Below are 22,479 nucleotides of genomic sequence, written 5' to 3'. Positions count from 1 at the left end.
TAGTAAGGGACACCTATTCAAAACATTAATGAAATCCTTTTATCAGGTACAACACCATGTATCTACTGGTGGGCTTTCTTGTTCTTTCATGAATATTTAAGACATTCTGGATGATAAATTAAGTAGTAAAGGCCTGCTGTTTCACAAGAACATTACATTTCAAACATGGGTGTACTTACTTATCTGTCACTGTGCCTCACGTGGCTGCTGGTCATAATGTGGGAAGAGGGACCCACACACACTCCTCCATGCAGCCTCTTTTTGTGCCCTGTTGGCATAATTTGGGTCTCTTTGGTCCCAGATGACAGGCCTCTCTTGGACCAAAATGATCAGCATGTCTACATTAATTATGCTCGCCATGCTGAATCTCACTCCGTGGAGGCGTGCAGCAGACTTCCGGGTTCACTGTCTGGCTTTTTCAGCTAATTAGCATGTCTCACCTGCCTGATTGAGTCCTTTGGACATTTCCGGACATCTGCCAGTAAGTTGCGTATTTCTCGCAAGGCACACGCATGGTCCGTATGCATTCCGTATTATACGCTCTCCCATAGACTTGCATTGGCGTATTTTTTGCGCGATACGCTGACAAACGCAGCATGCTGCGATTTTGTGCGGCCGTAGAACGCCGTATATTACGGATCCGTAATATACGGCTGATAGGACTAGACCCATTGAGAATCATTGTGCCGTATGTTATGCGAGTTTTACGGACGTAGTTTCTGCGCTCTTACGTCCGTAAAACTCGCAAGTGTGACGCCGGCCTAAAGTGTGCAAAGTCCAGGTCAGGGTTCTGTAGGGACAAGATGCGCAGCTGTGTCCTGTGGCTGCTGGACAGGAGTCCCTCAATCAATTGCTCCTTTAACAATCTGTCCCTATCTTGCACGCTGTCAGAGTCAACCTGCTTAATGCCCTGCAGTGCCTCCTGGAGATTAAGGGCATAGTCCTGTATACTGTCCTGCACTCTTTGTTTACACCCAAAGAATATCATCTTTATCTCTGCTGCAGTGCAGGTGTCAAAGGTGTCCTTCAGCCTGGCTCAGAGCAGGCACTGTGAAGCAGCCTGCACTGCTCTCAGATCGGTGATCTGACAGAGTGCTGTGCACACTGTCAGATCACTGATCTGTGATGTCCCCCCCTGGGACAATGTAAAAAAGTAAAAAAAAAAATTTCAAAATGTGTAACAAAAAATAAAAAAAATATTCCTAAATAATGAAAAAAATATATATATATTATTCCCCTAAATACATTTCTTTATCTAAATTAAAAAAAAACAATAAAAGTACACATATTTATGGGGTTATTCTAGTTAACCCCTTCAATAAACACCGTAAGAAAAAAAAAAAAAAAAACGAGGCAAAAAACGCTTTATTATCATACCGCCGAACAAAAAGTGGAATAACACGCGATCAAAAAGACAGATATAAATAAACATGATACCGCTGAAAGCGTCATCTTGTCCCGCAAAGAACGAGCTGCCATACAGCATCATCAGCAAAAAAAAAAAAAAGTTATAGTCCTGAGAATAAAGCAATGCAAAATAATTATTTTTTCTATAAAATAGTTTTTATCGTATAAAAGCGCCAAAACATAAAAAAATGATATAAATGAGGTGTCGCTGTAATCGTACTGACCCGAAGAATAAAACTGATTGATCAATTTTACCAAACGCGGAACGGTATAAACGCCTCCCCCAAAAGAAATTCATGAATAGCTGGTTTTTGGTCATTCTGCCTCACAAAAATCGGAATAAAAAGCGATCAAAAAATGTAACGTGCCCGAAAATGTTACCAATAAAAACATCAACTCGTCCCGCAAAAAACAAGACCTCACATGACTCTGTGAACCAAAATATGGAAAAATTATAGCTCTCAAAATGTGGTAACGCAAAAAATATTTTTTGCAATAAAAAGCGTCTTTCAGTGTGTGACGGCTGCCAATCATAAACATCCGCTAAAAAACCCGCTATAAAAGTAAATCAAACCCCCCTTCATCACCCCCTTAGTTAGGGAAAAATTAAAAAAATGTATTTATTTCCATTTTTCCGTTAGGGCTAGGGTTAGGGCTAGGGTTAGGGCTAGGGTTAGGGCTAGGGTTAAGGCTACAGTTAGGGTTGGGGCTAAAGTTACGGTTAGGGTTTAGATTACATTTACAGTTGGGAATAGGGTTGGGATTAGGGTTAGGGGTGTGTCAGGGTTAGAGGTGTGGTTAGGGTTACTGTTGGGATTAGGGTTAGGGGTGTGTTTGGATTAGGGTTTCAGTTATAATTGGGGGGTTTCCACTGTTTAGGCACATCAGGGGCTCTCCAAACGCGACATGGCGTCCGATCTCAATTCCAGCCAATTCTGCGTTGAAAAAGTAAAACAGTGCTCCTTCCCTTCCGAACTATCCTGTGTGCCCAAACAGGGGTTTACCCCAACATATGGGGTATCAGTGTACTCAGGACAAATAGGACAACAACTTTTGGGGTCCAATTTCTCCTGTTACCCTTGGGAAAATACAAAACTGGGGGCTAAAAAATAATTTTTGTGGGAAAAAAAAAGATTTTTTATTTTCACGGCTCTGCGTTATAAACTGTAGTGAAACACTTGGGGGTTCAAAGTTCTCACAATACATCTAGATAAGTTCCATGGGGGGTCTAGTTTCCAATATGGGGTCACTTGTGGGGGATTTCTACTGTTTAGGTACATTAGGGGTTCTGCAAACGCAATGTGACGCCTGCAGACTATTCCATCTAAGTCTGCATTCCAAATGGCACTCCTTCCCTTCCGAGCCCTCCCATGCGCCCAAACGGTGGTTCCCCCCAACATATGGGGTATCAGCGTACTCAGGACAAATTGGACAACAACTTTTGGGGTCAAATTTCTCCTCTTACCCTCGGGAAAATACAAAACTGGGGGCTAAAAAATAATTTTGGGGGGAAAGATTTTTTTTTTAATTTTCATGGCTCTGCGTTACAAACTGTAGTGAAACACTTGGGGGTTCAAAGCTCTCACAACACATCTAGATGAGTTCCTTAGGGGGTCTAGTTTCCAAAATGGTGTCACTTGTGGGGGGTTTCTACTGTTTCGGTACATTAGGGGCTCTGCAAATGCAATGTGACACCTGCAGACCATTCCATCTAAGCCTGCATTCCAAATGGAGCTCCTTCCCTTCCGAGCCCTCCCATGCGCCCAAACAGTGGTTCCCCCCCACATATGGGGTATCAGCGCACTCAGGACAAATTGGACAACAAATTTTGGGGTCCAATTTCTCCTGTTACCCTCGGGAAAATAAAAAATTGGGGGCGAAAAGATAATTTTTGTGAAAAAATATGATTTTTTATTTTTACGGTTCTACATTATAAACTTCTGTGAAGCACTTGGTGGGTCAAAGTGCTCACCACACCTCTAGATAAGTTCCTTAGGGGGTCTACTTTCCAAAATGGTGTCACTTGTGGGGGTTTCAATGTTTAGGCACATCAGGGGCTCTCCAAACGCAACATGGCGTCCCATCTCAATTCCTGTCAATTTTGCATTGAAAAGTCAAACGGCGCTCCTTCCCTTCCGAGCTCTCCCATCCGCCCAAACAGTGGTTTACCCCCACATATGGGGTATCAGCGTACTCAGGACAAATTGTACAACAACTTTTGGGGTCCAATTTCTTCTCTTACCCTTGGAAAAATAAAAAATTGGGGGCGGAAAGTTAATTATTGTGAAAAAATATTTTTTATTTTTACGGTTCTACATTATAAACTTCTGTGAAGCACTTGGTGGGTCAAAGTGCTCACCACACCTCTAGATAAGTTCCTTAGGGGGTCTACTTTCCAAAATGGTGTCACTTGTGGGGGGTTTCAATGTTTAGGCACATCAGGGCCTCTCCAAACGAAACATGGCGTCCCATCTCAATTCCAGTCAATTTTGCATTGAAAAGTCAAATGGCGCTCCTTCGCTTCCGAGCTCTGCCATGCGCCCAAACAGTGGTTTACCCCCACATGTGGGGTATTGTCGTACTCAGGACAAATTGTACAACAATGATTGGGGTCCATTTTCTCCTGTTACCCTTGGTAAAATAAAACAAATTGGAGCTGAATTAAATTTTTTGTGAAAAAAAGTTAAATGTTCATTTTTATTTAAACATTCAAAAAATTCCTGTGAAGCACCAGAAGGGTTAATAAACTTCTTGAATATGGTTTTGAGCACCTTGAGGGGTGTAGTATTTAGAATGGTGTCACACTTGGGTATTTTCTATCATATAGACCCCTCAAAATGACTTCAAATGAGATGTGATCCCTAAAAAAAAATGGTGTTGTAGAAATGAGAAATTGCTGGTCAACTTTTAACCCTTATAACTCCCTAAAAAAAAAAATTTTGCTTCCAAAATTGTGCTGATGTAAAGTAGACATGTGGAAAATGTTACTTACTAAGTATTTTGTGTGACATATCTCTGTGATTTAATTGCATAAAAATTCAAAGTTGGAAAATTGCGAAATTTTCATAATTTTCGCCAAATTTCCGTTTTTTTCACAAATAAACGCAGGTACTATCAAAGAATTTTTACCATTGTCATGAAGTACAATATGTCACGAGAAAACAATGTCAGAATCACTGGGATCCGTTGAAGCGTTCCAGAGTTATAACCTCACAAAGGGACAGTGGTCAGAATTGTAAAAATTGGCCCGGTCAGTAACGTGCAAACCACCCTTGGGGGTAAAGGGGTTAATTTTGCATATTTTTTTTCGGATTTCCCACTATACTATTGCATTGGGAACCTCTGGAAAAATCCGCAAAAAAAACACCGAAAACGCGGTAAAAACGCATGCGAATTTCTTGCAGAAAATGTCCTGTTTTGCTCAGGAAATTTCTGCAAGAAATCCTGAATGTGTGCACATAGCCTAAATGCTTTCTTTTTGTCACTTATTGCGCCCCTTACAGCTCTATTTAGCCATTTTGGTTTCCTCCTATTTCTAGTATGTTTATTCCCATACGGTATATACTGTGCACAGGTCCTATCCAGGATGCTAATAGACAGCGCAGTGTGGTCGGGCCTTAGGAGACGGCGCAGTGTGGTCGGGCCTGAGGAGACAGCGCATTGTGGCGGGGCCCCTGAGGAGACGGCGCAGTGTGGCCCCTGAAGAGATGGTGCAGTGTGGTCGGGCCCCTGAAGAGATGGCGCAGTGTAGTCAGGCCACGAGAGACGGCGCAGTGTGGTCGAGCCTGAGGAGAAGGCGCAGTGGGGTCGGGCCTGAGGAGACAGCGCAGTGTGGTCGGGCCTGAGGAGATGGCGCAGTGTGGTCGGGCCTGAGGAGATGGCGCAGTGCGGTCGGGTCTGAGGAGAGAGAGCAGTGTGGGCGGGCCTGAGGAGACAGCGCATTGTGGCGGGGCCCCTGAGGAGACGGCGCAGTGTGGCCCCTGAAGAGATGGTGCAGTGTGGTCGGGCCCCTGAAGAGATGGCGCAGTGTGGTTGGGCCACGGGAGACGGCACAGTGTGGTCGAGCCTGAGGAGATGGCGCAGTGGGGTCGGGCCTGAGACAGCGCAGTGTGGTCGGGCCTGAGGAGATGGCGCAGTGTGGTCGGGCCTGAGGAGATGGCGCAATGTGGTCGGGCCTGAGGAGACAGTGCAGTGTGGTCAGGCCTGAGGAGACGGCGCAGTGTGGCGGGGTCCCTGAGGAGACGGCGCAGTGTGGCCCCTGAAGAGACGGTGCAGTGTGGTCGGGCTCCTGAAGAGATGGCGCAGTGTGGTCGGGCCTGAGACGGCGCGGTGTAGTCGGGCCAGAGGTGACGGCACAGTGTGGTCGGGCCTGAGGAGACGGCGCAGTGTGGTCGGGCCTGAGGAGACGGCGCAGTGTGGTCGGGCCTGAGGAGATGGTGCAGTGTGGTCGGGCCTGAGGAGACGGCGCAGTGTGGTCGGGCCTGAGGAGATGGCGCAGTGCGGTCGGGCCTGAGGAGAGAGCGCAGTGTGGCGGGGCCCCTGAGGAGACGGTGCAGTGTGGCCCCTGAAGAGAAGGCGCAGTGTGGTCGGGCTCCTGAAGAGATGGCGCAGTGTGGTCGGGCCTGAGGAGATGGCGCAATGTGGTCGGGTCTGAGGAGACAGCGCAGTGTGGTCAGGCCTGAGGAGACGGCGCAGTGTGGCGGGGTCCCTCAGGAGACGGCGCAGTGTGGCCCCTGAAGAGACGGTGCAGTGTGGTCGGGCTCCTGAAGAGATGGCGCAGTGTGGTCGGGCCTGAGACGGCGCGGTGTGGTCGGGCCAGAGGAGACGGCGCAGTGTGGTCGGGCCTGAGGAGACGGCGCAGTGTGGTCGGGCCTGAGGAGACGGCGCAGTGTGGTCGGGCCTGAGGAGATGGTGCAGTGTGGTTGGGCCTGAGGAGATGGCGCAGTGTGGTGGGGCCCCTGAGGATACGGCGCAGTGTGGCCCCTGAAGAGACGGCGCAGTGTGGTCAGGCTCCTGAAGAGATGGTGCAGTGTGGTCGGGCCTGAGACGGCGCAGTGTGGTCGGGCCTGAGGAGACGGCGCAGTGTGGCGGGGTCCCTGAAGAGATGGCGCAGTATGGCCCCTGAAGAGACGGCGCAGTGTGGTCAGGCCCCAGAGGAGATGGCGCAGTGTGGTTGGGCCCGAGGAGACGGCGCAGTGTGGCGGGGCCCCTGAGGAGACAGCGCAGTGTGGCCCCTGAAGAGATGGCGCAGTGTGGTCGGGCCCCTGAGATGGCGCAGTGTGGCCCCTGAAGAGACTGCGCAGTGTGGTCGGGCCCCTGAGGAGACGGCGCAGTGTGGTCGGGCTCCTGAAGAGATGGCGCAGTGTGGTCTTGCCTGAGGATATGGCGCAGTGTGGTCGGGCCTGAGACGACGCAGTGTGGTCGGGCTCCTGAGGAGACGGCGCAGAGTGATGGGGCACGAGGAAACGGCGCAGTGTAGCGGGGCCCCTGAGGAGACGGCGCAGTGTGTCGGGGCCCCTGAGAAGGCGCAGTGTGGCGGGGCCCCTGAGGAGAAGGCACAGTGTGGTCGGACCCCTAAGGAGATGGCGCAGAGTGGCGGGGCCCCTGAGACGGCGCAGAGTGGCGGGGCCCCTGAGGAGACGGCGCAGTGTGGCGGGGTCCCTGAGGAGACGGCGCAGAGTGGCGGGGCCCCTGAGGAGACGGAACAGTGTGGCGGGGCCCGAGGAGACGGCGCAGAGTGGCGGGGCCCCTGAGGAGACGGCGCATTGTGGCGGGGCCCGAGGAGACGGCGCAGAGTGGCGGGGCCCCTGAGGAGACGGCACAGTGTGGCGGGGCCCCTGACGAGACGGCGCAGTGTGGCGAGGCCCGAGGAGACCGCGCAGAGTGGCGGGGCCCCTGAGACGGTGCAGTGTGGTCGGGCCCCTGAGGAGACGGCGCAGTGTGGTTGGGCTCCTGAAGAGATGGCGCAGTGTGGTCAGGCCTGAGGAGACGGCGCAGTGTGGTCGGCCCCTGAGTCGGCGCAGTGTGGTCGGGCCCCTGAGGAGATGGCGCAGTGTGGTCGGGCCCCTGAGGAGACGGCGCAGTGTGGTGGGGCCCCTAAGGAGACGGCACAGTGTGGTCGGGCTCCCGAAGAGATGGCGCAGTGTGGTCGGGCCTGAGGAGACGGCGCAGTGTGGTCAGGCCCCTAAGGAGACGGTGCAGTGTGGTTAGGCTCCCGAAGAGATGGCGCAGTGTGGTCGGGCCTGAGGAGACGGCGCAGTGTGGTGGGGCCCCTGAGAAGTCGGCGCAGTGTGGTCGGGCCCCTGAGGAGATGGCGCAGTGTGGTCGGGCCCCTGAGACGGCGCAGTGTGGTCGGGCTCCTGAAGAGATGGCGCAGTGTGGTCAGGCCTGAGGAGACGGCGCAGTGTGGTCGGGCCCCTGAGGAGTCGGTGCAGTGTGGTCGGGCCCCTAAGGAGATGTCGCAGTGTGGTCGGGCCTGAGGAGATGGCGCAGTGCGGTCGGGCCTGAGGAGAGAGCGCAGTGTGGCGGGGCCCCTGAGGAGACGGTGCAGTGTGGCCCCTGAAGAGAAGGCGCAGTGTGGTCGGGCTCCTGAAGAGATGGCGCAGTGTGGTCGGGCCTGAGGAGATGGCGCAATGTGGTCGGGTCTGAGGAGACAGCGCAGTGTGGTCAGGCCTGAGGAGACGGCGCAGTGTGGCGGGGTCCCTCAGGAGACGGCGCAGTGTGGCCCCTGAAGAGACGGTGCAGTGTGGTCGGGCTCCTGAAGAGATGGCGCAGTGTGGTCGGGCCTGAGACGGCGCGGTGTGGTCGGGCCAGAGGAGACGGCGCAGTGTGGTCGGGCCTGAGGAGACGGCGCAGTGTGGTCGGGCCTGAGGAGACGGCGCAGTGTGGTCGGGCCTGAGGAGATGGTGCAGTGTGGTTGGGCCTGAGGAGATGGCGCAGTGTGGTGGGGCCCCTGAGGATACGGCGCAGTGTGGCCCCTGAAGAGACGGCGCAGTGTGGTCAGGCTCCTGAAGAGATGGTGCAGTGTGGTCGGGCCTGAGACGGCGCAGTGTGGTCGGGCCTGAGGAGACGGCGCAGTGTGGCGGGGTCCCTGAAGAGATGGCGCAGTATGGCCCCTGAAGAGACGGCGCAGTGTGGTCAGGCCCCAGAGGAGATGGCGCAGTGTGGTTGGGCCCGAGGAGACGGCGCAGTGTGGCGGGGCCCCTGAGGAGACAGCGCAGTGTGGCCCCTGAAGAGATGGCGCAGTGTGGTCGGGCCCCTGAGATGGCGCAGTGTGGCCCCTGAAGAGACTGCGCAGTGTGGTCGGGCCCCTGAGGAGACGGCGCAGTGTGGTCGGGCTCCTGAAGAGATGGCGCAGTGTGGTCTTGCCTGAGGATATGGCGCAGTGTGGTCGGGCCTGAGACGACGCAGTGTGGTCGGGCTCCTGAGGAGACGGCGCAGAGTGATGGGGCACGAGGAAACGGCGCAGTGTAGCGGGGCCCCTGAGGAGACGGCGCAGTGTGTCGGGGCCCCTGAGAAGGCGCAGTGTGGCGGGGCCCCTGAGGAGAAGGCACAGTGTGGTCGGACCCCTAAGGAGATGGCGCAGAGTGGCGGGGCCCCTGAGACGGCGCAGAGTGGCGGGGCCCCTGAGGAGACGGCGCAGTGTGGCGGGGTCCCTGAGGAGACGGCGCAGAGTGGCGGGGCCCCTGAGGAGACGGAACAGTGTGGCGGGGCCCGAGGAGACGGCGCAGAGTGGCGGGGCCCCTGAGGAGACGGCGCATTGTGGCGGGGCCCGAGGAGACGGCGCAGAGTGGCGGGGCCCCTGAGGAGACGGCACAGTGTGGCGGGGCCCCTGACGAGACGGCGCAGTGTGGCGGGGCCCCTGAGACGGTGCAGTGTGGTCGGGCCCCTGAGGAGACGGCGCAGTGTGGTTGGGCTCCTGAAGAGATGGCGCAGTGTGGTCAGGCCTGAGGAGACGGCGCAGTGTGGTCGGCCCCTGAGTCGGCGCAGTGTGGTCGGGCCCCTGAGGAGATGGCGCAGTGTGGTCGGGCCCCTGAGGAGACGGCGCAGTGTGGTGGGGCCCCTAAGGAGACGGCACAGTGTGGTCGGGCTCCCGAAGAGATGGCGCAGTGTGGTCGGGCCTGAGGAGACGGCGCAGTGTGGTCGGGCCCCTAAGGAGACGGCGCAGTGTGGTTAGGCTCCCGAAGAGATGGCGCAGTGTGGTCGGGCCTGAGGAGACGGCGCAGTGTGGTGGGGCCCCTGAGAAGTCGGCGCAGTGTGGTCGGGCCCCTGAGGAGATGGCGCAGTGTGGTCGGGCCCCTGAGACGGCGCAGTGTGGTCGGGCTCCTGAAGAGATGGCGCAGTGTGGTCAGGCCTGAGGAGACGGCGCAGTGTGGTCGGGCCCCTGAGGAGTCGGTGCAGTGTGGTCGGGCCCCTAAGGAGATGTCGCAGTGTGGTCGGGCCCCTGAGGAGACGGCGCAGTGTGGTCGGGCCCCTAAGGAGACGGCACAGTGTGGTCGGGCTCCCGAAGAGATGGCGCAGTGTGGTCGGGCCTGAGAAGGCGCAGTGTGGTGGGGCCCCTGAGGAGATGGCGCAGTGTGGCCCCTGAAGAGACGGCGCAGTGTGGTTGGGCTCCTGAAGAGATGGCGCAGTGTGGTCAGGCCTGAGGAGACGGCGCAGTGTGGTCGGGCCCCTGAAAAGGCGCAATGTGGCGGGGCTCCTGAGGAGACGGGGCACAGTGATGGGGCCCGAGGAAACGGCGCAGTGTGGTGGGGCCCCTGAGGAGACGGCGCAGAGTGGCGGGGCCCCTGAAAAGGCGCAGTGTGGTCGGGCCCCTGAGGAGACGGCGCAGTGTGGTCGGGCCCCTAAGGAGACAGTGCAGTGTGGCGGGGCCCCTGAGGAGATGGCGCAGAGTGGCGGGGCCCCTGAGGAGATGGCGCAGAGTGGCGGGGTCCCTGAGGAGACGGCGCAGAGTGGCGGGGCCCCTGAGGAGACGGCGGAGAGTGGCGGGGCCCCTGAGACGGTGTAGAGTGGCGGGGCCCCTGACGAGACGGTGCAGTGTGGTCGGGCCCCTAAGGAGACGGCGCAGTGTAGCGGGGCCCCTGAGGAGACGGCGCAGAGTGGCGGGGCCCCTGAGGAGACGGTGCAGAGTGGTGGGGCCCCTGAGATGGCGCAGTGTGGCGGGGCCCGAGGAGATGGCGCAGAGTGGCGGGGCCCCTGAGGAGACGGCGCAGTGTGGCGGGGCCCAAGGAGACGCCGCAGAGTGGCGGGGCCCCTGTGAAGACGGCGCAGTGTGGCGGGGCCCCTGAGGAGACAGCGCAGTGTGGCGGGGCCCCTGAGGAGACGGCGCAGTGTGGCTGGGCCCGAGGAGACGGCACAGGGTGGCAGGGCCTCTGAGAAGGCGCAGTGTGGTCGAGCCCCTGAGGAGATGGCGCAGTGTGGTCGAGCCCCTGAGGAGATGGCGCAGTGTGGTCGGGCCCCTAAGGAGACGGCGCAGTGTGGCAGGGCCCGAGGAGACGTCGCAGAGTGGCGGGACCCCTGAGGAAATGGCGCAGTGTGGCGGGGCCCGAGGAGACGGCGCAGAGTGGCGGGGCCCGAGGAGACGGCGCAGTGTGGCGGGGCCCCTGAGGAGACGGCGCAAAGTGGCGGGGCCCCTGAGGAGACGGCGCAGTGTGGCGGGGCCCCTGAGGAGACGGCGCAAAGTGGCGGGGCCCCTGAGGAGACGGCGCAGTGTGGCGGGGCCCCTGAGGAGACCGCGCAGTGTGGCGGGCCCCTGAGGAGACGGCGCAGTGTGGCGGGGCCCCTGAGTTGACGGCGCAGTGTGGCGGGGCCCCTGAGGAGACGGCGCAGTGTGGCGGGCCGCTGCTCCTCCGCTATCTCCTCACGGGCGGCCAACAGTGATAGTCACTGAGCAACGAGCACAGCGGCGGAGGGTGAGTACGGAGACTCCGAGTGTGAGCGCGCCCGCCTGTGGTGAGGGGCGGGGCCTGGCTGTCCGGGGCGGGGCCTCGCTGTCCGGGGCGGGGTCACTGCGCCCCGCTATGTGCCGCTCTCATTTCCCTGGGTGTGGTTACACCAGAGACTTCGCTGTTCCGTTAGCAGCAGACGCTCCTCATTGTTGCCGCGCGTTCCCCCGGCTCAGCCTTCCCGCACCTCCGCCCGAGCTGTATGGAGAGAAGCTGAGAGCTGCCGCCAGGGACGAGTGACACGACAGACCGCCGCCACCATGCCAAAAACTGTAAGTGCTGACTGCTCCGGGGAAAGTTTCCCTCCTCTCATCCCCCCCCCCGTGTACCGCGGCATAGCGCCGGACTGTGCTGAGCGTGGGGGCCGCCTCCCCTGCCAGATATACCCCCCCCCCCAGTGCCAGATACACCCCCCCCCCCAGTGCCAGATACATCCCCCCCCCCCCCCGGTGCCAGATACATCCTCTCCCCCCCCCCCCCCCCCCGGTGCCAGATACATTATACCCCCCCCCCCGGTGCCAGATACATCCCCCCCCCTGTGCCAGATACATCCCCCCCCCGGTGCCAGATACATCCCCCCCCCGGTGCCAGATACATCATCCCCCCCCACGGTGCCAGATACATCATCCCCCCCCCCCCCCCCCCCCCGGTGCCAGATACATCCTCTCCCCCCCCCCCCCCCCCCCGGTGCCAGATACATTATACCCCCCCCCCCCGGTGCCAGATATACCCCCCCCCCCAGTGCCAGATACACCCCCCCCCCCCAGTGCCAGATACATCCCCCCCCCCCCCCCGGTGCCAGATACATCCTCTCCCCCCCCCCCCCCCCCCCCCCCGGTGCCAGATACATCCTCTCCCCCCCCCCCCCGGTGCCAGATACATTATACCCCCCCCCCCGGTGCCAGATATACCCCCCCCCCCAGTGCCAGATACACCCCCCCCCCCCAGTGCCAGATACATCCCCCCCCCCCCCGGTGCCAGATACATCCTCTCCCCCCCCCCCCCCCCCCCCGGTGCCAGATACATTATACCCCCCCCCCGGTGCCAGATACATCCCCCCCCCTGTGCCAGATACATCCCCCCCCCGGTGCCAGATACATCCCCCCCCCGGTGCCAGATACATCATCCCCCCCCACGGTGCCAGATACATCATCCCCCCCCCCCCGTGCCAGAAACACCTTGCCTTTCCTCCCCCCCCCCCGGTGCCAGATGCATCCTTCCCCACAGCCCCCCCCCCCGGTGCCAGATACATCTTCCCATTAGCCCCCCCCCCCCACCTGGTGCCAGATACATCTTCCCATTGCCCCCCCCCCCTCCCGGGGCCAGATCCATCCCCCCCCTCCCCCGGTGCCAGATACATCCCCCCCTCATCCCGGTGCCAGATACATCCCACCAGTGCCAGGGCTTCACCCACCACTGTCCATCATATCCTGCCAGCCACTCAGAACCAAAGAGTGGGATAGTGGTTTATGCAAATGATGGCGGAGCGTCCCATCCATAGTGTTCAGTATAGAGATGGATGTATACACAACCTATAGTGATGGTGGAGCGTCCCATCCATAGTGTTCAGTATAGAGATGGATGTATACACAACCTATAGTGATGGCGGAGCGTCCCGTCCGTAGTGTTCAGTATCGAGATGGATGTATACACAACCTATAGTGATGGCGGAGCGTCCCGTCCGTAGTACTCAGTATAGGGATGGATGGATACACAACCTATAGTGATGGCGGAGCGTCCCATCCGTAGTGTTCAGTATAGAGATGGATGTATACACAACCTATAGTGATGGCGGAGCGTCCCGTCTGTAGTGTTCAGTATAGGGATGGATGTATACACAGCCTATAGTGATGGCGGAGCGTCCCGTCCGTAGTGTTCAGTATAGGGATGGATGTATACACAACCTATAGTGATGGCGGAGCGTCCCGTCCGTAGTATTCAGTATAGGGATGGATGTATACACAACCTATAGTGATGGCGGAGCGTCCCGTCCGTAGAGTTCAGTATAGGGATGGATGGATACACAACCTATAGTGATGGCGGAGCGTCCTGTTCGTAGAGTTCAGTATAGGGATGGATGTATACACAACCTATAGAGATGGCGGAGCGTCCCGTCCGTAGTGTTCAGTATAGAGATGGATGTATACACAACCTATAGTGATGGTGGAGCGTCCCGTCCGTAGAGTCTACACAACTTGTAGTGACAGTGGTGTGCTCCCGAAGTACTGGCGGTCCAGGAGGCCAGTAGTGATGGTGGGGTGCACGACCCATCGTTAGTGCTCCACACAACTTATAGCGACTGTAATGTACACAACCCATAGCAGTGATGGTGTACTCGTCCTATGGCAACGCTTCAAGTCCTGCTGCGTATGTATGCTTAGTACAAGTGATCATCCATACAGTGTATGACTAGGATGGAGGCCGCTGTACAGAGGTGATGGCAGTGCGCTGCGTAACGTGCAGTCGTGCCCTATATAACTCGTGCTGATCTGTACCCAGGACTGATGCGGACTGTGGTCCTGATCTACTGAACTCTATATATTTTCCATATATAAGATGGATTCACACATCATCACGGCCACCCGGCGAGCGCATGCTGGGGTCGGGTGTTGAGTCTGTTTTGGGGTTTGGTGGCGAGTCCATACTGGGGTTGGACGGGTTGGGTGGTGAGCGTGTTCTTGGGCTGGAAGGCGAGTCCGTTCTGGGGTTTGGTGGCGAGGCCGTGCTGGGGTTGGACGGGTTGGGTGGTGAGCGTGTTCTAGGGCCGGAAGGCGAGTGCGTGCTGGGGTCGGACGGTGGGTGCATGTGCGTGCTGGGGCGGGCACCGAGTGCGTGCTGGGGTCACAGTGGGTGCATGTGCGTCCTGGGGCGGGCAGCGAGTGCGTGCTGGGGTCGGACGGTGGGTGCATGTGCGTTCTGGAGCGGGCGGCGAGTGCGTGCTGCTGCTCCTGTTCTCGTCCCCAGTCACATGGACGCCACGTGCTGCCATTCTGATGTGTGACAGTAGTGGCCGTAGAGTCGTGATCTTCGGTTCTTGAAGAGAGTATACGGATCTCCTCTGATGGTAGTTGGTGGTCCGGAGCCGTAGTTTGACCACCTTTTAGGGTCCATGTTACAGCCCCAGCCTGAAGCCTTGGCGGCCTCGTGCCGTGTGTGGGTGCACTGGGATCCTGTGGGGCAGCAGTAGATGTTACCTGCCCCCTCGTTGTCGGCCATGCTGATGGAGGCTTCAGTCCCTGACTGATCCTGTACAGTCCCGTTTTCTCCCTGTCCCTGCAGTGCTTGCCATCAGGATGGCAGGGTGTGGTGGTGATGGTGGTCTGTACTCTGCTGGAGACTTTCCCCCTCTTTTCTAGAAGTTAAAGTAACTTCCTTGGGTGTGTGACTCAGGGTGTATGAGTGCAGGAAGTGTCCGCTGTTAACCCCTTGTGTTCTCGTTCCTGCTCGCGGGGGCCTTCTCCGCTGTAATACATGGCTGTGGGTTTGTGATGAGGTCAGTAATTCCATTTGTTACTTCTCCCCAGTCTCTTCCAGTAGTAAAGTACTGATAGTTACAGGATGGTTTGCTTTGCTCTTTCTTCTTTCTAGTTTTCGGCCTTCTACCAGTGACAATGATGGCATTTGTACACCCACCAATGTTCATGAGCGTTCACTGAATAGATCCATTCAGCGAGGACGTCGTCTGTTTCCATGAAGTGAGAAGTCCCACTCGTAACCTTAGTGGAGCTGAATCCGTGCTTCCTTGCTCCTAGAGTCAGTGGTAATTCGCGCACTCTGCAGACTGGGGGGTAGTGTGCACACCCTGCAGACTGGGGGGGTAATGCGCACACCCTGCAGACTGGGGGGGTAATGCGCACACCCTGCAGACTGGGGGGTAATGCGCGCACCCTGCCGACTGGGGGGTAATGCGCGCACCCTGCCGACTGGGGGGTAATGCGCGCACCCTGCCGACTGGGGGGTAATGCGCGCACCCTGCCGACTGGGGGCAGACATTTCTCCGATCGCCCGTACACCTGGATCTGGCTGCTTCTTGTATGAAGTAGGAATGTGGATGCCCTGGGTGAGTCTGCTCTGTATCCCAGCCGCAGTGTATTCGGGGGCAGGATGGAGGGATAGTCTGCACCCGATCGGTACTGCCGTACACATTAATATTGGAAGAAACGCCCATATGTCTGGGATCATTCCACCCACCGCGTGCTGTACGGATTCTGTGGATGTGAGAAATAAGAGCGCAGTTACAGCATCACTGAGCCCGCGCCGGTGATTGAGCGCCGAACGCTGCCGGGAGGAATAAAGTAAATTTTCTCCCAGCAGCGGGGCTCTGAGTGCAGGTTCAGACCGCTATAAATCTGCAGATTTTCTCCATATGTGCAGGTTCATAGTAGGTTTCATCTGCGAGGATCCCTTTAAACATCCCACTGCATTTTTCTACTTAACCCCTTAATGACAGCCAATACGCCTTTTAACTGACCTGAGATATAAGAGAATAGCCTCCCCATACAGGTAACAATCCAGCATCTGTCTGTTGTGCACTATAGCTGACAACTTTCTGCATCAGCCACGATCAGTGTTTGCACCATCCATATCTGTTTAACCCCTTAGATGCTGCTGTAAATAGTGACTACATCATTATATATGGTTTACAGAGTGTGGGGGCTTCCTATTTATCCCAATTGGTGCCCTCAGATCATGATTGTGTGGTTCTGATGTTTGCCATGGAAATTCATGACCAAACAGCGGCCTTAAGGTACCGTCACACTAAGCGACGCTGCAGCGATACCGACAACGATGTCGATCGCTGCAGCGTCGCTGGAGAGCTGTCACACAGACAGCTCTCCAGCGACCAACGATGCCGGTAACCAGGGTAAACATCGGGTTACTAAGCGCAGGGCCGCGCTTAGTAACCCGATGTTTACCCTGGTTACCATCGTAAAAGTAAAAAAAGCAAACACTTCATACTTACCTTCCACTGTCTGTCCACAGCGCTGTCCTTTCCTGCACTGGCTGTGAGCACAGCGGCCGGAAAGCAGAGCGGTGATGTCACCGCTGTGCTTTTTGGCTGGCCGGCGCTCACAGCCAGTGCAGAGAAGCACAGCGCCGGGGACAGACAGCGGAAGGTAAGTATGTAGTGTTTTTTTTTTTTTTTTTTTTTACTTTTACGCTGGTAACCAGGGTAAACATCGAGTTACTAAGCGCGGCCCTGCGCTTAGTAACCCGATGTTTACCCTGGTTACCAGTGAAGACATCGCTGAATCGGCGTCACACACGCCGATTCAGCGATGTCTGCAGGAGGTCCAGCGACAAAATAAAGTTCTGGCCTTTCTGCTCCGACCAACGATGTCACAGCAGGATCCTGATCGCTGCTGCGTGTCAAACTGAACGATATCGCTAGCCAGGACGCTGCAACGTCACGGATCGCGAGCGATATCGTTCAGTGTGACGGTACCTTTAGAGTCTGATGGCTGTAGTAATCTGTTCAGAAGTTAGAGGCATTTAGGTGGTAAAATACACATTTTCATTTGTCATACCACTTTGCATTAATTCCTGTAAAGCACCTGAAGGGTTAATAAACTACCTGACAGCAGTTTTCGATATGTCAGGAGACGCTGTTTTTAAAATGGTATCACGTTTGGGGGTTTCCCAATATATGAGACCCCTAAAGTCACTTCAAACATGGATAAAAGTACCGTCACATTTAGCGACGCTGCAGCGATCTAGACAACGATGCTGTCACACAGACAGCTCTCCAGCGACCAACGATGCCGAAGTCCCCGGGTAACCAGGGTAAACATCGGGTTACTAAGCGCAGGGCCTTGCTTAGTAACCCGATGTTTACCCTGATTACCAGCGTAAACGTTAAAAAAAAAACAAACACTACATACTTACATTCCGGTGTCTGTCCCCCGGCGCTCTGCTTCTCTGCACTGTGTAAGCGCCGGCCGTAAAGCAGAGCGGTGACGTCACCGCTGTGCTCTGCTTTACGGCCGGCGCTGACAGTGCAGGGAAGCAGAACGCCGGGGGACGCGACAGACACCGGAATGTAAGTATGTAGTGTTTGTTTTTTTTACGTTTACGCTGATTACCAGGGTAAACATCGGGTTACTAAGCGCGGCCCTGCGCTTAGTAACCCGATATTTACCCTGGTTACCAGTGAAGACATCGCTGAATCGGCGTCACACACGCCGATTCAGCGATGTCTGCGGGGAGATCCAGCAACGAAATAAAGTTCTGGCCTTTCTGCTCCGACCAACGATGTCACAGCAGGATCCAGATCGCTGCTGCGTGTCAAACACAACGATATCGCTATCCAGGACGCTGCAACGTCACGGATCGCTATCGTTATCGTTATCGTTGTTAAGTTGTTCAGTGTGAAGGTACCTTAAGTCCCTAAAAAATAAATTTAGTAAATTTCCTTGAAAAAATGAAAAATTGCTGCTACATTTTTAAACCTCCTAAAATGCTAAAAAAATAAAATAACATTTTACAAATGGTGCTGATGTAAAGCCGACATGTGGGAAATGTTATTTATTAATGGTTTGCTGTGGTATGACCATCTGGATTAAAGGGATAATCATTTACATTTTGAAAATTGCTATTTTTTTTTTAAATTTTTCTCAAATTTTTGATATTTTTTATAAATAAACACAAAACATATTGACCTAAATTTACCATTATCATAAAGTATAATGTGTCACGAAAAAACAGTCTCAAAATCACTGGGATTAGTTGAAGCGTTGCAGGGTTATTACCACATAAAGTGGTCAGATTTAAAAAATTCACCCCCCTTATAACACAGCATCTGGGAGGTTTATTCTTCACACTTAGGATTTAAGAAATGCATTAAAAAGCCACTTGAGACAGTTATTTACTAGCCCTAAGAAATAGGAGTTTCACTAAGTTATTTGTGTATTTGTTTGGTGGAGAAAATAGCAAGTTTCCATACCTGTCTGTTATGCAAAGGAAAAAAAAGTGACTTAATTTACAGACTTGTAATTTTTATAAACATTTTTGCACGGACACATGGGGCCAAAGGTGTCCTGACAGATTTAAAGTGAATGTGTCAGTAGGGTGGTCCTCCTGAGCCGTGTGTAGGGGCACGCAGGTCATAGGAAGATGAAGAACAGGACACCTTGATATCTGCGATCTGATGTCTTATCCCAGAGAACTGCACTTTTCTCTTATGTAACTGATCTGTTGAGTGCTATGGGTGGGGTATAGATCTGCATGAGACTCCGCCTCTAGCGCTTGTTTTACATAGAGACATGTAATGACTGACAGTCCGCTCTCCTGATCTCAGAGCGGTGTGCTTATACATGACCCACCTGCAGGCTCCTCTCAGCTTCAGTTGTTTTTAATGCCCATTTTAATCAAAGTGAGATTTCAGAAATCTCCTGCGCACACATTGCTCTTATGTTCCTGACTTGTTTGGAAAATTGCTGTTATTTTTTTTTTGTTTTTTCTTAATCTGCAGCGTGTCACTTCTTTAAGCATTTTTTTTCAGAGTATATACAGTATTTTTTTTTCACCCATAAGAAGCAATAGTGAAGTCCAAAAACAGCAAAAATAAAACACCGGTATCAGTTTTTGTTGAAAAAAAACCTAATGAAGTTCCATCATCCTTTCTTTTTGGGCAACTAAACTTTATCCGCATGTAGGCAATAAAAGCTCAGAAAAACCTGTTTTTTCTCTGCAGCTTCTCTACTGCCAAGAGAGCAGGTTTTGCCTTCAGAAAAAGCGCAACGTGTGAACATAGCCTTGGAATGGTGGCCATTCTGGCCTGCTGTGATGAAACGCTATTTTTCCACTTCTGGCATTTCCTGGGATCACTTCTTTTCCTGGGTAGTGGAGATAACTTTGTTGCGTGGAGTTTTCCTATTAACTGTTATTCAGTGTGGAGCTGTACGCTCATGTACAAACTTGACAGGCGTAAAGCTTAATAGAAAACTAGCCAAAAAGTGCTTACACTCAAGCAGCAACAAGGTTTGGCCTTTGCTCAAAATGCAATCACCCGCAGCAGGGGACTTGCCCCAGAGCGAGCAGACGCTCCCACCATAGGCCCCTGGCATAGGCCCCCGGCAGAGGCTCCCACCATAGGCCCCCGGCAGAGGCTCCCACCATAGGCCCCCGGCAGAGGCTCCCACCATAGGCCCCCGGCAGAGGCTCCCACCATAGGCCCCCGGCAGAGGCTCCCACCATAGACCCCCAGCAGAGGCCCCTGCAGAGGCTTCCACCATAGGCCCCTGGCAGAGGCTCCCACCATAGGCCCCCGTTTCTGATATTTAATGTATTGCATCTTGTGGATATGTTCATGAAACCCTTTTACAAAGGACATATGTTCTGCTGTGCGGCCATCGCTTCCTGCTATAGAAAGCATTGTCTCCCCAACTCCATCTCTCAGCGGAAGGAAGTGTCAGCGTGTGCAGTGGGGGCAGTGACATGATCCAACTTCAGCAGTTGAAGAGTTTAGCTGAAGCTTGAGAACCAAAGTGACATCCTGTGCATGTCGCTCATTGCAGGCAGCACTCACATGAAGCCTCACCAGGCGGCTGCTGGTCTCTTCTCCAAAACTGACACTGGCATCCCTCATGTGGGCCGGGTACACGTCACGAGGGAATCTGTGGACCAGAGCCAGCCTCATGATTGTGTGCAGTAGACTAAATACAAAGGAAATGAATCACTGGGACAGAAAGATCTCGGTTCAGATTTATCCAGTAGCCTTCTCGGTTTCTCTGTAAGCTTTGGTTCAGTATGAGCTGGGGGGGTTTCACCAGTGACTCGTCAAGTAGTGGCTATGAGTAATACTGGTAAATCCTGCCACGCCTGTATCTCACTGCCTGTATCCGGCCTCACGGCAGAGTGTGAGCTGTAGAGAACCGTTAAAGGTGCCGCTAATGTATCTGGATAAGAGATGGTGCAGACAAGCATGGCTGTACAACCTGTTGTCACATAGGAAAGTTATCATTCATGTCTCACAAACTCCGACTGTAAAAATTTATACAGGCTCTCGTTCTGTATCTCTGGCTGTAGTACGTGTTTATACAGACGCGCGTTACATAGCTCTGACTGTAGTACATGCAGTTATACAGGCGCTCGTTCTATATCTCTGGCTGTAGTACATGTTTATACAGACGCGCGTTACATAGCTCTGACTGTAGTACATGCAGTTATACAGGCGCTCGTTCTGTAGCTCTGGCTGTAGTACATGCAGTTATACAGGCGCTCGTTCTGTAGCTCGGACTGTAGTACATGCAGTTATATAGGTTCTCGTTCTGTAGCTCTGGCTGTAGTACATGCAGTTATACAGGCGCTTGTTCTGTAGCTCTGGCTGTAGTACATGCAGTTATACAGGCACTCGTTCTGTAGTACATGCAGTTATACAGGCGCTCGTTCTGTAGCTCTGGCTGTAGTACATGCAGTTATACAGGCGCTCGTTCTGTAGCTCTGGCTGTAGTACATGCAGTTATACAGGCGCTCGTTCTGTAGCTCTGGCTGTAGTACATGCAGTTATACAGGTGCTCGTTCTGTAGCTCTGGCTGTAGTATATGCAGTTATACAGGCGCTCGTTCTGTAGCTCTGGCTGTAGTACATGCAGTTATACAGGTGCTCGTTCTGTAGCTCTGGCTGTAGTATATGCAGTTATACAGGCGCTCGTTCTGTAGCTCTGGCTGTAGTATATGCAGTTATACAGGCGCTCGTTCTGTAGCTCTGGCTGTAGTACATGCAGTTATTCAGGCGCTCGTTCTGTAGCTCTGGCTGTAGTACATGCAGTTATACAGGTGCTCGTTCTGTAGCTCTGGCTGTAGTACATGCAGTTACACAGGTGCTCGTTCTGTAGCTCTGGCTGTAGTACATGCAGTTATACAGGCGCTCGTTCTGTAGCTCTGGCTGTAGTACATGCAGTTATACAGGCGCTCGTTCTGTAGCTCTGGCTGTAGTACATGCAGTTATACAGGTGCTCGTTCTGTAGCTCTGGCTGTAGTATATGCAGTTATACAGGCGCTCGTTCTGTAGCTCTGGCTGTAGTACATGCAGTTATACAGGCGCTCGTTCTGTAGCTCTGGCTGTAGTACATGCAGTTATACAGGCGCTCGTTCTGTAGCTCTGGCTGTAGTATATGCAGTTATACAGGCGCTCGTTCTGTAGCTCTGGCTGTAGTACATGCAGTTATTCAGGCGCTCGTTCTGTAGCTCTGGCTGTAGTACATGCAGTTATACAGGTGCTCGTTCTGTAGCTCTGGCTGTAGTACATGCAGTTACACAGGTGCTCGTTCTGTAGCTCTGGCTGTAGTACATGCAGTTATACAGGCGCTCGTTCTGTAGCTCTGGCTGTAGTACATGCAGTTATACAGGCGCTCGTTCTGTAGCTCTGGCTGTAGTACATGCAGTTACACAGGCGCTCGTTCTGTAGCTCTGGCTGTAGTACATGCAGTTACACAGGCGCTCGTTCTGTAGCTCTGGCTGTAGTACATGCAGTTATACAGGCGCTCGTTCTGTAGCTCTGGCTGTAGTACATGCAGTTATACAGGCGCTCGTTCTGTAGCTCTGGCTGTAGTACATGCAGTTATACAGGCGCTCGTTCTGTAGCTCTGGCTGTAGTACATGCAGTTATTCAGGCGCTCGTTCTGTAGCTCTGGCTGTAGTACATGCAGTTATACAGGCGCTCGTTCTGTAGCTCTGGCTGTAGTACATGCAGTTATACAGGCGCTCGTTCTGTAGCTCTGGCTGTAGTACATGCAGTTATACAGGCGCTCGTTCTGTAGCTCTGGCTGTAGTACATGCAGTTATTCAGGCGCTCGTTCTGTAGCTCTGGCTGTAGTACATGCAGTTATACAGGCGCTCGTTCTGTAGCTCTGGCTGTAGTACATGCAGTTATTCAGGCGCTCGTTCTGTAGCTCTGGCTGTAGTACATGCAGTTATACAGGCGCTCGTTCTGTAGCTCTGGCTGTAGTACATGCAGTTATACAGGTGCTCGTTCTGTAGCTCTGGCTGTAGTACATGCAGTTATTCAGGCGCTCGTTCTGTAGCTCTGGCTGTAGTACATGCAGTTATTCAGGCGCTCGTTCTGTAGCTCTGGCTGTAGTACATGCAGTTATACAGGTGCTCGTTCTGTAGCTCTGGCTGTAGTACAT

The 22,479-nt window shown here is 54.3% G+C and overlaps 1 protein-coding gene across 1 annotated transcript in view; it reads left to right on the top strand.

Annotated features, from left to right (window-relative positions):
* The first annotated feature begins 11,460 nt into the window (after positions 1 to 11,460).
* Positions 11,461 to 22,479, top strand: part of LOC138662742 (moesin) — a 77,303-nt gene continuing 66,284 nt past the window's right edge. Inside the window, exon 1 of the mRNA XM_069748636.1 lies at positions 11,461 to 11,623. Coding sequence (XP_069604737.1) covers positions 11,612 to 11,623 — 12 coding nt within the window. The 5' untranslated portion in view covers positions 11,461 to 11,611. The remainder of the gene's footprint in view (positions 11,624 to 22,479) is intronic.

Source organism: Ranitomeya imitator, chromosome 2 (assembly GCF_032444005.1).
Source record: "Ranitomeya imitator isolate aRanImi1 chromosome 2, aRanImi1.pri, whole genome shotgun sequence".
In the NCBI taxonomy this organism is placed as follows: Eukaryota; Metazoa; Chordata; class Amphibia; order Anura; family Dendrobatidae; genus Ranitomeya; species Ranitomeya imitator.
This window is presented reverse-complemented; position numbering and strand designations above follow the sequence as displayed.